We start from the raw sequence: 14,882 nt of genomic DNA on the forward strand, positions 1-14,882 counted from the left end.
ATGTAGGCTGTAATATACTTATACTTTTCTGAGATATTGTTAGCATAATTTGAACATCTACTGTGCTTGAATTAGCTGTACTACCTCTTGCTACTACCAGTACTTGATTTGCTATCTTGTCTGTCATCTAATTCTACAATTTCCTCATTTTTAATTGTCATCCTCATCTAATAAAGAGTCTGTACTTTTGTGGTCTACTTGCTCAACTTCATCAGCTTTTAATTCTATCTTATCTGAACTTTTAAATTTCTTATTTGCTTTCCTCTTTTTTAGTGCCACTACCCCTGTATTGTAGTTAACTGCTCATACTTATATGGTTTAGTTTCTTTTATTTTTTTTAACATATACTAGCTTTTTATATTTACCCTCATTTTTATATATTAAGAAGTTATTTGTCTCTCTTGTTTAACAAATCTCAACTGTCCTTTCCAAAATTTTATTAAACTCTGATTCTGCTTTTAGTGATAGGTGTATACATAATACACTATTTTCTAATTTAATTTCACTAATCTTTTCCTTCTCATCTACCTGTTTTTCTATGTTTTCACTAGGTTTAGTTAAATGTTCATTTGCTGATTCAAAGGTGATTTGCTTTTTCTGCAGTTCTGCTTTATAGTTCTCATTCAATGTATAATTCAACCTTTTAAGTGTTAATACCTTCTGTGTAGGTAATATTACATCTTTGTGATGTAACAAAAAAGAAAAAAACACTTGTGTAGACTTTTCTTCTACACTTTTATATGCTATTAATAGTAAAGGAACCTGTTCATTCCATGTCTTTTTAACTGGTCTGTTAGCAGCTGGATGATAAACAGTAGCAGACCTGTCAACTCTTAATAATTTAAGAGTAATTGTTCCTTTTTTTTTTTCTTATCTTACACCTGTACTATATTGTGTTATTTTATGTATTTATGCAAAATTCCAGTACTTTTTCTTGAACCTTTCTTTCTACTAATAGTTTTTTGGAAATAATTCATTGCTTTCAGTTTCAATATTACAAATGCTTGAAATAGTCCATTAAAAAAAGCATGGAAGCATCTAGAGTTCTGATCATTTTCTGAGAAGAAATTGTGGAAAATCATTGTTACGTTTCATCCCTAGTGACTCCAACAAGGAAAAATAGAAAAATTTATAGTGAGGAGAAGTTTAGATATGATAATTCAAAAAAATTCAATGATATTGTACAATTTGGGTTTATGATTTATCCATTGTTCTTGAGGATGAAAATAACATAAAAAAACATCTCATTACTAATAAACACCAGCTTTTCAAGAGCATGTGGAATTAATAAACTGTACTCATTTTTTGTAAAACCTGGTATCAAATTAGAAAATGATGTTATTATAGTGTAGTGTTTATTCACCTACTTCATTGTGTGAACACAATCTGGCTTTGACAGTTGTAGACCATATTTCAAAATTTTTACCAAAATATTTCTGGATTCAGAAATCACAGACATATAGATGCTCTAGAATGAAAGCCTCTGTGATAGTTGGAGAAATGGTAAGAAATGCAACTAAGTAAATTGTGAGTAGCATTAAAAATAGGGCTTTCAGTTTGTCCACTGATGGCAACAATGACGTTAAAAGTAATCTGTACTTTGTTGTATTGACTGACAACAATGAAGAGATAGTAAACAAATTACTTTTTAATACCAATTGCAGGATTCCTGTAAGAAGAAATAGACTCAAAAGTTCTTAAAAGTGGAAATATTGTTTGTCATTAGCTCTTGACAACATAAATGTGATTTTAGGGAGAAAATAAAGGTTATTTTTCGAAATTTAACCCTGAAATGATGATTGCAGGATACTTGTGTCACCCTCTTCATTTGGTAGAATAAAAAGCAGCAAAGAAGTATGCAAACATTTTCTTTATGCATGACACAACACTTCTACTGCCTCTATTGGAATTGCAAAATATGAATGTGACATGCTTATATGGCACATTTGGCTTCCTCTACAAGTCTCTACTGAATTATTACTTCTCCTTTGGTATAATTTCAGATCAAAAATGCTCTTTCGTGTGCTTAATGCTTCATGTTCAACACTGTTTACTCTCAAAGTGGTTATTTTTATTTATTTTCCTTTCATTCACTCCAGTTGTTATATTGGTATTTATCAATGTATTCTACTCATTGTATTTCTATACTCTACTTTGGTGAACCTTTTCTGTGCAATGAATTCCAAAGTTGATCTTGCAACTTCTGGGTTTAAACCAGCAGCCAGCATTTTTTTTCAGGCCTAAGTAAACCCAACAGTGGCTTTACTTGCTTTTATACATTAAGAAAGTGATCTTACCTTTTACCATACTGTGGACTATATGTTTTTGGATTCTCTGTTGTTAGGTTCTTTGTTGCTTATGTAGGGGACAGCTTCCAAATCAAATGTCAGTCTTTCCCATGTTCAATATTCTTACCTTTCAAAACCTTACCCCAACCTTTTGCAGTACTTTTTTTCCATACACCTCCTATCCGAGGCACTCTAGAAATATTTTGAGACATTTTCTGCAGAAGCTATTGCCCTTCTCTCTTCCACTTTAGCCCACATATTATCTTTGGCTGCAGTGCTACATATATGGTTTCTTTGTTGTTGGAACTCTATAGGCTCTGGTTTGTTACCTTTGACACACCTCTATATTTTAGCTCGTTTATCTCAGTTAGTGCCTCGTATGCCTCCAATTCATTTTCTGTCCTTCACCTTCCCAGCACTTTCCTTCTACTCTAGGTACTTTTTCTTATCACCTTCTAAGATGATGCACCTCATGGTGTCAGCAGTACTGGAGAGTACTTAGTGGTTTTGGGTCTAGTGGGGACTAAACTGTTTGAGTTTCTTCATTGCTGGAATCCCTTCATTCATGATCAATGGATGTTTCAAGGTCTTTCAGAATTTTTGTCCAATTTCATTTTCCATCTCTGGTTTCTCCTTTACCCATTTCCTCCCCTCCTCCTTGAGATCCCATAACCAGCTAGCATTTGTCAGAAGTATTAGGGGAAGTACTCTCACATCAAGCAACTGAACCTGTTCCCTATCCTTCTAGGGATTTTTATTTCAACCTTTTTTGTCCCCAAGAAAACCTGGAATTGGTGGCCAGTAATTAATTTATCTAGTGTCAGCCACTTCATATCATTACCAAAGTTCACCATAAAGTATTTTCTTACTCTTAGTTGGGCATTCTCTTAGGGATGTTGAGGATAGAAATGGATGTCTCCAGCATTTACCAACATGTACTGATATCACCTCAGTCTTTTCCTTATCTATGGTTTGTCCACCTCTGGATGGGTTTACCAGTGTTTGGCCCTCCCCTTATGCATTTTGTGGAACAGTCTGAACTCTGGAGCTGCAATTTTATATTGACAGTTGGCTTATTATTGCTCATTCCAAACAGGAATTAATCAGTCATACATGGCACCTAATTTCTGTGGCATATTAGGTGAGCTGGTTGATCAAATTAGAGAAGTCTTTCCTTACACCATATCAATATCTTTCTTTTTCAATATGAATATCAGTCAGCACTGCATTCTCATTTATAACTTAGTGCAATGGAACTTTTGGTTTACCATGCACTTTTGGCTCAGTTGCTTATTGCTCACAATGCTTTACCTCTGGGAATGTGGAATTTCATGACATCACTGATCCCTTTCAGTTGTGTCCATGTGAGATCCCTTTATGAGGTGCTTCACATATAATGGAACTTTGTCCTAGATCCTTTTCTCGCATGTTTCCCTTCCACCTCTTATGCAAAACAATTTACATTGGTGGCTGAATGAAGCCTACATGTAGCAGGCATGCTGCTTCCTCCACTGCAACTGTATCTACATGTTTTTATGGATGCATCCTTTCAGGAATGGAGGACATGAGTCAATCACAAGGAAGCTTCAGACCATTGGTCTACAAACAAATATGTTTTGCATATCAGTGATTTCAAACTTCTAGCTATACCTTGGGCTTTGCATCACTTCCTTCTTCTCATCTGAAATTGTCTGATAAAGGTTCGTTTGAAAAATTCTGCAGTGGTAGTACCACCAAGGAGGAGACATTAGATCTATTATGCTGAGCCCAAGCACATCACATTTGTTTTATTGCATGTCATGTGGTAGATGCTTTTAATATAGTTATGCATTGTATTTCTAGCCCTGACTGGATATATTCCACAGCACAAACATTAGATCCCCTCATTTTCAGAAATCTTGGCAATTGGTGTGGTTCTCCTTGTGGATGCCTTTTTACAGGCCTCAACATCAAGTTACATCTCTTTTGGTCACATATACCTTTTCCACAGGCTATGGCAGTGGATGCCTTTATCCAGGATTGGCCACAAATGTGTCTTTGTGTACCCACCCATTCAATTACACCAAACTCGCATGGTAGAATTTGTCACCTAGTTCTTAGATCATGGGTTTTCTTTCTTGTTTTCTGGATATTGGGTGGCCTCATCTCATACCTTTTGTTTTTTCTGATACTGTAGGATTTTTACATCCCCTTTTCTTACCATACTCGTGTTCTTTCCAGATAAGTTGTTTTTCTAGATTGAGACATTAAGAGGTGGCCATACATTCCCGTACTTAACCTCCATTTCAACCACTTTCAGTGTGTTCCATGTTTCATTTTTACTTCAACACATGTTTCCTTCTTTTCTTAGTCAGGGAACATTTGAAGTTCAGATTTGTTTGCCATTGACAATCATCTACTTTTTATTACCCAACCTGTTTTGATTGAGAAGATGTTAGAACAGCTGATTATGAAGAAAAATTATACATGTGTATGTACAATGTAAAAAGAAACTTGCAGGCTGAAGTACCACTTTAATGTTTAAGAACATATTTACCTACAATCTTTTGAACTCTTTAAAATGCTCTTCTGATGAAATTACAACACAGTTCAAGAATACTCATGTGCTTTTGTTTTGTGTTTTTTGCTTCTAATATTTCAGCATTTAACACATTGGCTCCCAAATGACCCACCAGTGAGTCATGCTCTATTTTCTTTTTAAAGGGCCACTTGTTGGCTGGGATACAATGGCTACATTTACGCTCTTTCTAAAAAAAGTAATTGTAAAATGACTAGTGGGACCTTGGAAAGTATCAGCAAAATGGGCTTTGGAGCCAATGTGTTAAAAAGTATATCCCTATCTGTTTTCTAACTTAAAAAATTGCAAGTAATTAAAAATGTTACCTTCTTTTGTTATTATAATATTTAACCATGTTTTTTTATGTTTAGTAAAGCCAAAGATTGTTACACTAGAAAATGCTACAGTAGGAATATCCAAAACTGCAGTTCTTGAGTGTCGTGCAATAGGAGATCCACAGCCCCAGATGACAATTAGAAAGGAAGGAGTTGATTCTTCAGTGGTTGAAGGGGTGAGACAGTGTTAATTTTATCTAGTATATATTGAACTTGAAGTGTATGTTTGTTTTGTTTTTTCATAGTGGTTATAAGATAAAGCATCTTCAACTAAATTTGTTACAATTTGATTATATTGTTCCTTATTTACAGTGGTATGCCTACAGGATAGCATAAAAGAATTAATTGGTAGCATTAGTGTTACTTCTTCTTTGGACTGAACATTTGCTTGTGTAGTTGCAACTGAGAACATTTTAAATAGTTTGATATTTTTCATACAAGCTATAGTTTTTTTTTGTAGAGCACTGGGTCTCCTTTAGTTTGATTTTGCCCAGTGTTACTACTGAGAGGATTGAATTAAGTGTAGTATAAAGTTTAAAACTAAATGCAACTCATGATGGAAACACTGAAACCTCTAAAACCATTACTGCTATATACAGCCTGGATACACACTGGATTTCAAATATGGGAAGAAAAAAATCTGAATAGTAGAATCAAGAAGTTGATTTCTACCAGTCATTGCCTTTTGGGACATAAGATTTCACAATTTGGCACAACTCCTAGAGGATTTTTTTTTGTGACCAGTGGTTTTAAACATTATAATTAGAAATAATTAAGTAATCAGTTAGGCAATTTATTTATGAATGTTGGTTGAATAAGATAAAAATAATACTCAGTAAAGATTTTGCATTCATTCACCATACTTGCTAAACAGTAAGTTTAATTATGTGATTAATTAACAAAGAAACTTAAACACAATATTTTCATTACTTTTGTGGTTGGAATAATCAGGAATAGTCATAACTGTTATTTTGTTATATTAATTGTTGGAATAATCAAAAACTAATTTTGATTAGTTGATTACTTTTTTAACATTAATTAATTTAACCATAGTTTTTATTAATCATTTAGTTTACTTCACTTTGATGTAATTGCTGCTCATTATATATTTAAAAACGGCTGGTATGGGTAGAGAAAGCACTAGCAGAGATATGAACAACAGTTTAACCTTCTCTGGTGTTCGCTCCTCTACTAGTGTTTTCTCTACCCATACCATCCGTTTTTAAACATATAATTTTCTCTACAAGTGTGTTTTCTTGTCATCACAAAATGCTGTTCATGATACGTTGCTTAATCAGTTGAACCTCTCAGCTCTAACATTGATAAGTTGTATTTGCATAGGTTAAAAATATAAAGATTTCCACTGTCCTAATAAAAACTATGTTGAGGATAATCAGTATCAATGTTTGTTTTAAAATTACTTTATTTATAACAGATATTAGTAAAATTCACATGAAAGGAAAATCCACATTTCAGTGATAATTTTATTTTGTAGATAACAGAATTTCTCAGAACTTAGTGTTGTCACTCACTAATTTACAAATACAAGACGATTGAGCTATAAGGGGTTAAACTCATAATAATCAACTAGTTATTCATATTGAATATCTAGACCAGAATTTTATATTAGCATGTCCAGTATTTGCTCATGTCTGCATCTCTTTACTCTTGGTAAAATATCTCAAGCATTCATATCACAAATACTGCATCTAATGAATTTTCTTCCATTAATTTATCCATCCATCTTTGGTAGTTTCTTACTTTTGTAAACCATAGCATAATAGAAAAATTTATATTTCATCACTTATTTTCTCTACATCAAATAATCACAATCAGTTATAAGAGACTCAGCTGCTTAACCTTGATATTTGCTTGCTTGTTTTAATCTTATTACTTTACAATCCATTTTAGCTATACCTAAGTAGATAATGGTTAAATAATAATATGGTCCCCAAATGATACAACAGTAAGTTTACATACTGTAAGACAAACATATTTAGCACTTGTTTTTAAATTGATTTGTTTCTCTCGATTGGCACATCAGTGTGTCTGTGGACTCACATTGCTAAAAACTGGGTTTAGATACCCATGGTGGACAGTGCACAGATAGCCCATTGTGTAGCCTTGTGCTTACAAATTACAAATACCACTATGTAACAACATTTTTACTTTTTCTTGTTCCTCAGCAGAAAGTGTTATTTCCCAATTGTTTGTGCCTAAAGTAAATGGAAAAGACATATTTTTCTCTTCAAACTTTGCTTTTGTGACCTGGGAAATGAAATTTTCTAATTTACCCATTTTCCAGAACATTCCAGGTAAATTCAGTGCTGAGTAGCTGATAGAGAATTTTCAAGAACTTTCTAGAATTTTGTAGAAGCCTCAAAGATGTGCTGCTCCATAATGGGAATAAGTATCCATCTCTTCCCCTGGCTCATTCAGTGCACCTCAAAGAGGAATACAACAGCTTCAAGACCTTACTAGAAGCCTTGAAGTATGATAAGTATGGCTGGGAGGTAAACTGAGACTTCAAAATGGTGGCATTCCTAATGGGTCTCCAAGGAGGCTTTATCGAGTTTCCCTGTTATCTTTCCCTTTGGGACAGCAGGGACACTGCAGCACACTACAACAGGAAGCACTGGCCACAATGGACTGAGTTCTCTGTGGAGAGGCACAAGGACATGTGTGGGTCACTAGTGGACCTCCAGAAGGTGTTGTTCCCACCATTGCACATAAAATTGGGTCTTATGAAACAATTTGTCAGGGCTCTTGATTAGGAGTCTGCAGTCTTTATGTACATTCAAGATTTCTTCCCTAAGCAGTCTGAGGCAAAGGTCAAAGCTGGTGTCTTTGTTGGACCACAAATAAAGAAGATCCTGGAGTGCACAGAATTTTCCAAGAAGCTCAGTAAGAAGGAAAAAAAAGCTTGGGACAGCTTTGTTGTAGTGGTTTTGGGCTTCTTGGGAAATAACAAGGCCAAAAATTATGTGGAACTGGTTAAGGCTCTGGTGAAGAACTTCGGCAAAATGGGCTGCAAAATGTTCCTGAAAGTCCACATCCTTGACGCTCATCTTGATAAATTCAAGGAGAACATGGAAGCATACTCAGAGGAGCAAAACAAGCACTTCCACCAAGATACACTGGACTTTGAATGTCGCTACCAAGGAGCATATAATGAAAACATGATGGGAGACTATATTTGGGGGCTGATACATGAAAGTGATTTACATTACAGTTGCAAATCTCAAAAACTACTCACATCTATACATTTTTGTATAACTTTAGTATAAATACATGTAAATCTTGATTCAAATGTTGTTTTATTCAGACCTTATGTAAATGAAAATGTGCAAATTTGCCTGCTTTTACATTGAAACTAGGTTAATTTCTAAATTTCATTATCCAGGTTACAAAAGCAAAGTTTGAAGGAAATATTTGCCATTTTCTGTACTTTTACAACATGAGCAGTTAATAAATAATACATACTATCTAAGAATAAAATTTCTTACATAGTGTAAACAAATCCAATCAAACTCCACAAAATTATTAATGTTCTATTTGAACATGTATTTTAAAACAGAAAAGATGAATGTAAAAGGTCCCAAAACTAGTATAATTTAACTGGCTTTCTAACTAAGATACCTATAGATTAAAAAAAGAATTTACTAGCCACTTGAAGCATAAAAATACAGTTGAAAACAATAAAACTGGGGCTAAATATCCACGTATGCAATCCCAAACGAAAGAACTATAGAGAAACTTGAAAATAAAGACCTGCTCTTTGTACTGGTTAAAAATAATACAAAAGTGATTCACTGACATTTTTAAATGACATAATGAGAGTCAGGTGTTGTGGGTTAGACGTTTTACTGTATGTGAGTAAAGTAAGAAGATAGAAGGTTCTAAGTTTATTGTTCTGGCTCTTCAATATGTACAGTACGTGTTTCTAGCAGTTGACCTTCAGGAAACCATATAAGGGTAGAAAGAAAATCTAAAGTGGGCAGTTTGGAACACAGACATGTTACATGATACAGGTGATGGTTTAAGTGTAGCAACTAAGCTAAATTGTGGGTCCAGATTGAATGAAGAAAGAACTTATTTGAGATATCCAGATCAATTTAACATAGTAACTGAATTGTAGATTTGTCAGTTAATTACTGCATTGACAGAGAAACATCAAAAATGGGAACGGTAGTATTAATTTCTTTGTGAAGGGAGATTGGAATCACATATAAGAAATCATGAGTTTCAATACTTTAGAAAACTAAAGGTGCAGTAAAATTCAGAGATGTTGTGTTGAGGCAGATGCATGATGCATTATAATTTGATTTCCCATGTGATTTTGAAATGAAAAATACCATTTCTGCAATAAATTGTGAATATAAGAAGGATGCTGTAATGCCTGACATGGTTCCTTCATAGCATAATCTATATATATATTCCAAGACCATATTTACCCATCACTAGCACACTCTGTGTTCCTTAACATTCACTCTGCTTATCTAAGCATTGATCTTTTATACCTCACTTATATGCTGTAGGTGATTTTTGACCTTATGACACCCTCTACCAACTTTAGCATACTTTTTATCTTGGCACTGTATAGAAGCACTTCAATCATATAATATAACCATTAGCCTTGATTGTGATATTCTCTGAAGTACTGTGCTTCAGTACATTCTGAATTTTGATTTTCATGTCACTTTGTGGATTTCCATACAAATATTATCTTCTAGAAGGAAAAAAAACTTTTAACACTGTTTCTAGGCATGAAGTCCCTCGTTGCTGTTGTCAGCATGAATAATCAGACCTCCAACTCTGTTATCTTACATTTCTGTGCAGTCAGGGAAGTTACTCTCGATTGAGGCTGTCCCTGAGTTGATCTGTTATGAGATAGACATATATTTTGCTCAGTAGGGTTTATTTTGAGGCTGCTTTTCTTGATTACTTAGGACATTCTCAGGGAGGTGTGGGGGGTTTGGACTGGGTTTTTTCAACATTTTTCTTTACTAAGTTAACTTTTCATGAAGCTAATTTGGATCAACTACCTTCTCCTTTTTTTAATGTAGAAATTTAGTCACTTTTACTTGTGATTTTGAGAACTTGAGGCTTTCTTCAGTTGTCTTTGAATCTACTTGTTCTTTGGTGGTTGATATGTTGAGGGGGGACTGTTCAGTTTTTCTTCCTTTACCTGATATTGCTAAGGGATTTACAGATTTATTAGGTGATGGAATAGATATATGTTGAACCCTTGTATTGCTGTTTGTATGATTTGGCTTATCACTGCCAAGTGGACATGTATTTCAATTCTACAGGCCAAATCTGCTTTTTGTTATGTGTTGTTTCCAAATTGGACCCTGTGGTCACTTTGAACAGATCAAAATATCTTGCATCTATTTCACTCTTGCCCTGAGATTTTTTCTTTTATGCTCCCATAAAACTTTGAGGGTGAGGGGTCTTCTCCTGACTTCTACCTTGTTCAGATTGTCAGCTGCTTTCCTTTTTTTAAGTTTCCTGATATGTAGTGATTTATTGAGTAAAGGTAGCTTGTTGGAGAGAGTTTTACCTGCTGTAGCCTTGAGTGAGTTACATGAGACTCCTGTTCTCCACTTCTTGATATTCATGGGTATCTCAGAGGCATTGAAATTACAGATTAACATTACTTATTTGTTTTCTTTTTCTTGTTGTAGTTGTTCTTTACACTTTCTTGGCTTCTGCTGGTAATTAAGATGTGACTCTGTTTCATGTGCCCCAACTTTGGTTTCTGTTCTTGACTTTGTGGATAATCAGAATAGATTACATTCTTAGTTTCAAGGCTCCTCCACTTCATTTAACTGTAACCAGTGTCATCAGTGTATCTATTCTTGGTGGGTGGAGTCTGTAGAAGCAAGGTTACAACAATTGATAGACACGTGGTATTCATTCACCACAGATCCCTGAGTACTTTTGGGTTCTGTTGTAGGGTTTGGTCTTTGTGTCACTTTTCCACCTTTATTACCTTTCCAACCTGTGGCATTTCCAACCTCAACTATTCAGTCGAGTGAGTATTTTTGTTCCTAAGTTATCAGTGAGTTATTGACCTTTTCATACCTTGAAAGTTTCTTTTTTCTTAAATCTCTGACAGCAGTGAAAGGGTTAAATCCTTATCATCAATTATTTTGCAGGTCACTTTTAACCTCTACAGCTGATCAACTGCTAATTATTGGTTAACTCCTGTCAGAGCCCTGAGGTAGTATGTGGCCCACACTAACTTCTTTTAAGGTGATGGTACTTGACTCTGTTTTCATTGGGTTATTCTGTTTCCTGAGATTTATCCCCAGTTACTTTGACAAGGTGGATTTGCAGATATTCATATTGCTTACTTTGGACTTTCTTTCTTTACAGGCAAGGAAACTTCTGAAAATCACATCTCATCAGATTCTTCACATTTCTCTGCATTTGTCTGCACAAGGATGACATCATACCGACTGGTATGTGACTTTTCCCAATACTTTAACATCATATTCTTACAGTTTCTTCTTCTGAGTTTTTTGCCTATCCCTATAGCTGTTTTAACAACATCTGCTAGAATATAAGGAGGAATGAGTAATTTTGTCCTCCTCTTGTCTCTTTCCTTTCCAGGGTCCCTTAACTCTTTTTTTATTTTCCCACTGGATTGTACTCTGTGGTTAGTGTTTCTCAGACAGATGTGATTTTAACAATTCAGTTCCATATTAGCACCAAAGTTAACTGTACTTTTTACTCATTGCAACAGGTGCTTTAGAAATGAGGCATTTCTTGAGACCTTCTAGGTGCTAACCACATGCTATTATCATATTCTGCTCGACCACCACTCGTGGACCATCATGAGCAAAACTAAATGGCATACTGACTGCCCTTGCTTGTCATTGAATTGAATAATTCAGGGTCAGTTTGCTTTTAAAAATTTAGGGGACTTAGTTCACCTATTGCACTGTTCCTCAGGGCTCCCCAACATATATTTTACCCCCCCTCAGATTCTAGTATGGGAGCTAGGAAATCCTTACCACACCAAGTTTCTAGTTACTGGGGTGGTGGACAGAGGCTTTTCCTCCAAAGTGTGTAAGTGAATTCCTCCACTCTTGAAGAAGAGGTCAAAGTTTGGAGCCTTCCTACCTGGATTTCTGGATATTCTTCCTAAGTGTTTGTAAGAGAAGCATGAGCCTTCACAGGAGCATACTTATAATATCAGTTCAAATGTGATGCTAAATTATCCATTTTTGGTGTGCCTGACTTTCCTTTTTTGATCTATATCACTTCAGTATATTGTTCATAGAAAGAGGTATACTGTCTCCTTGTAATTCCAAACACACAGTAGTCCCATCCTGGGTCCTTGGTTGATCACAGTTGTTGCTTATCCTCTACACAATACTGGGTGAAAGTGGAATGCCCCTTGCCCACTCAGTTGGGGAGTGAGGATGAATGTTCATAATTCCAGATTGGGTGAGTTATGTATCTTTATTTAAATAAAGTATGCATGATCCTGTCATTACAAGCCTGTGATGTTGCCTTTTGGACTTCTTCAAGTTGAGAAACAATGTCTGTCTGCTTTGATGTTGCTTACTTTATCATCATGATTCAGGTGGTTTGGAACACATTACTCTATGGATGCAGGTTGAGATCCAGTCAAAAAGCATCTATATATGTGAAGTTGTGGTCCAATTGCCATTACCATAAATGTGGGTTATAAGGACCAAGACCCCTTAATTCTAACCTCAGCTGTCTGATCAGAGCTGGCCTATAATAATGATGTCTCATGCACTATTTCACTCTTGGTACAGGAACTATGTTCTGGAAAAATAGCACACCTATTCTGGATGTTGTGCAGTTCCCCTACTTGTGTACCATTCTTATCTTGATACAACTTTGTCCTATACAAATGTTTTTTATATGTACAATGTCCTCACCAGCCCCTCCACCTTTTCAATGCAGGATTTTACTTATATATTAATGGATGGTAAGTATATTTTGAAAGTTAATATATTCATAAATTGATAATGTATTTCCAATAATACCTCCACTGACACTCTCCTACCCTACCTTTCTACTAAGAACCAGTTTTGGTGACTGGATAATCTAAGGCTTGAAAAAGTGATTATGTTTTCGGAGTGAGGTGCTCATATATAGTACCAGGATGGAGGGAACACTGAAGTAGGTGGAGAGTGTTACACAACTAAAAGTTCTCTAGGGCATTTGAGTGGGAAGACAAAGTGAAGGTCAAAGTATAGCTAGTGAATCATAGAAGGTATTATTGGAAATATATTTTCAAATTAGGAAAATGTTAACTTTCATCATATCATACTTTCATGAATATTTAATTATTTTTTTTATTTTAAAGTTTGCACCAAGTTTTATTCATTAAAACTATCAAAATAACTTTAATTTGCCAGCTCACAGAATGACATCCTCACCACCACCCCATTGACCATTTTATTCTCTACCCCAAGAGATGCTGACCTAGCTTATGTGGCAGGTATTAAATAACATATTTTACACACTAGTTGTTTGTATTTTGTGAAGTATGTTAAATCAAGTGTGATTAAAATTGGTTTCAGAAGAAGGCACAGAACTTTAAGACTGAAATATCTGCATATGGATGAACAAATTTACCCATAAGTGGATTCTGTATAATTTGTGAAATACTGCTAGATATACTCCCATAGAATCCTCAAAAGTGTTTTGTTTCAAAGGTGAATAAAACCAAAATTAAGACTAACAAGTATTTTTATTTCTGACTTTTAAAGTTCATACATCATGTGTGGTAGCCTAGAGTGCATCATTCTTCTTGATTCATGGCATGTGCACATTTTAATTATACCATGATGGAACAAACTGCAGTATTGAACATCCCTTATGTGTTATCATTTTAGTATCCACTGAATGACTGACAGAAAATAGACTACTCTATAGTAGTGCAAGTTGTTAAACAGAGGTGACCCCCTCAAGACAGCCAACCTGCCATACATTTGTTTGGGAGAAAATAACCCAGATTATCACCTTTTTTTTTGCATTTATATTTGCAACTTGTATTTCAGCACTAACAGTCCAGCAAAAAACAATATCTTTTTATTATATATTATAAAATTATTTTTCTGTGCTCATAAAATACACCAATTTCTTATATGTAATAGAGAAAAAGTAGCATTATGCTTTGCCTTTCAATTCTATTTACTTGTTAATGTCACAGAGTTGTTTGAGGACAATTTGTACTGGCTGTCCATAATGTGGAAGTAGTAAAGTAGAGGGAAGACAGCTAATTAGTATCATCTTCTGACAACTTTTGGGCTACTCTAATCAGACAGTAGGATTGACCATCAAATTATAACACCCCACAGCTCAAACAACGAGCATATTGTGTGGTGCACTTCAAACCTTTAACTACTAAATTGTCAGTCAAGCACCCTAACCATCAGGTCACTTCAACCTTTTTAGTAGTGAATTGAAACCTAACACTTTGATACCATTTAATGCTGAATGTATAGTTATGACAGAAAGTGTTCGTACCCCTGTGTCATGAGTAGTTTTTTCCTCATAACTTAAAAAGTATCACGATTAGGATAATGAAAGTATAGTATATTATACTAACACACATCTACATAAATTTTTATCTAAATTGAATGACAAATAAACTGTTTATAAACAAATAACCAAACATAGGAGAGGCAGAAAGTGTTCGTGTGTCTACTT

At 34.8% G+C, this 14,882-nt stretch overlaps 1 protein-coding gene across 9 annotated transcripts in view; it reads left to right on the forward strand.

The window, feature by feature from the left end:
• LOC143255309 (fasciclin-2-like) overlaps positions 1–14,882 on the forward strand; it is a 132,624-nt gene that overhangs the window by 59,860 nt on the left and 57,882 nt on the right. For all 9 annotated transcript variants that reach the window (XR_013030536.1, XR_013030538.1, XR_013030537.1 and 6 more), the window contains exon 7: positions 5,217–5,356. Coding sequence is in view for 4 of the 9 variants with exons in the window: in XM_076510768.1 (XP_076366883.1) it covers positions 5,217–5,356 (140 nt within the window). In the remaining 5 variants the exon portion in view is untranslated. The remainder of the gene's footprint in view (positions 1–5,216; positions 5,357–14,882) is intronic.

Source organism: Tachypleus tridentatus, chromosome 7, assembly GCF_004210375.1.
Source record: "Tachypleus tridentatus isolate NWPU-2018 chromosome 7, ASM421037v1, whole genome shotgun sequence".
Classification (NCBI taxonomy): domain Eukaryota; kingdom Metazoa; phylum Arthropoda; class Merostomata; order Xiphosura; family Limulidae; genus Tachypleus; species Tachypleus tridentatus.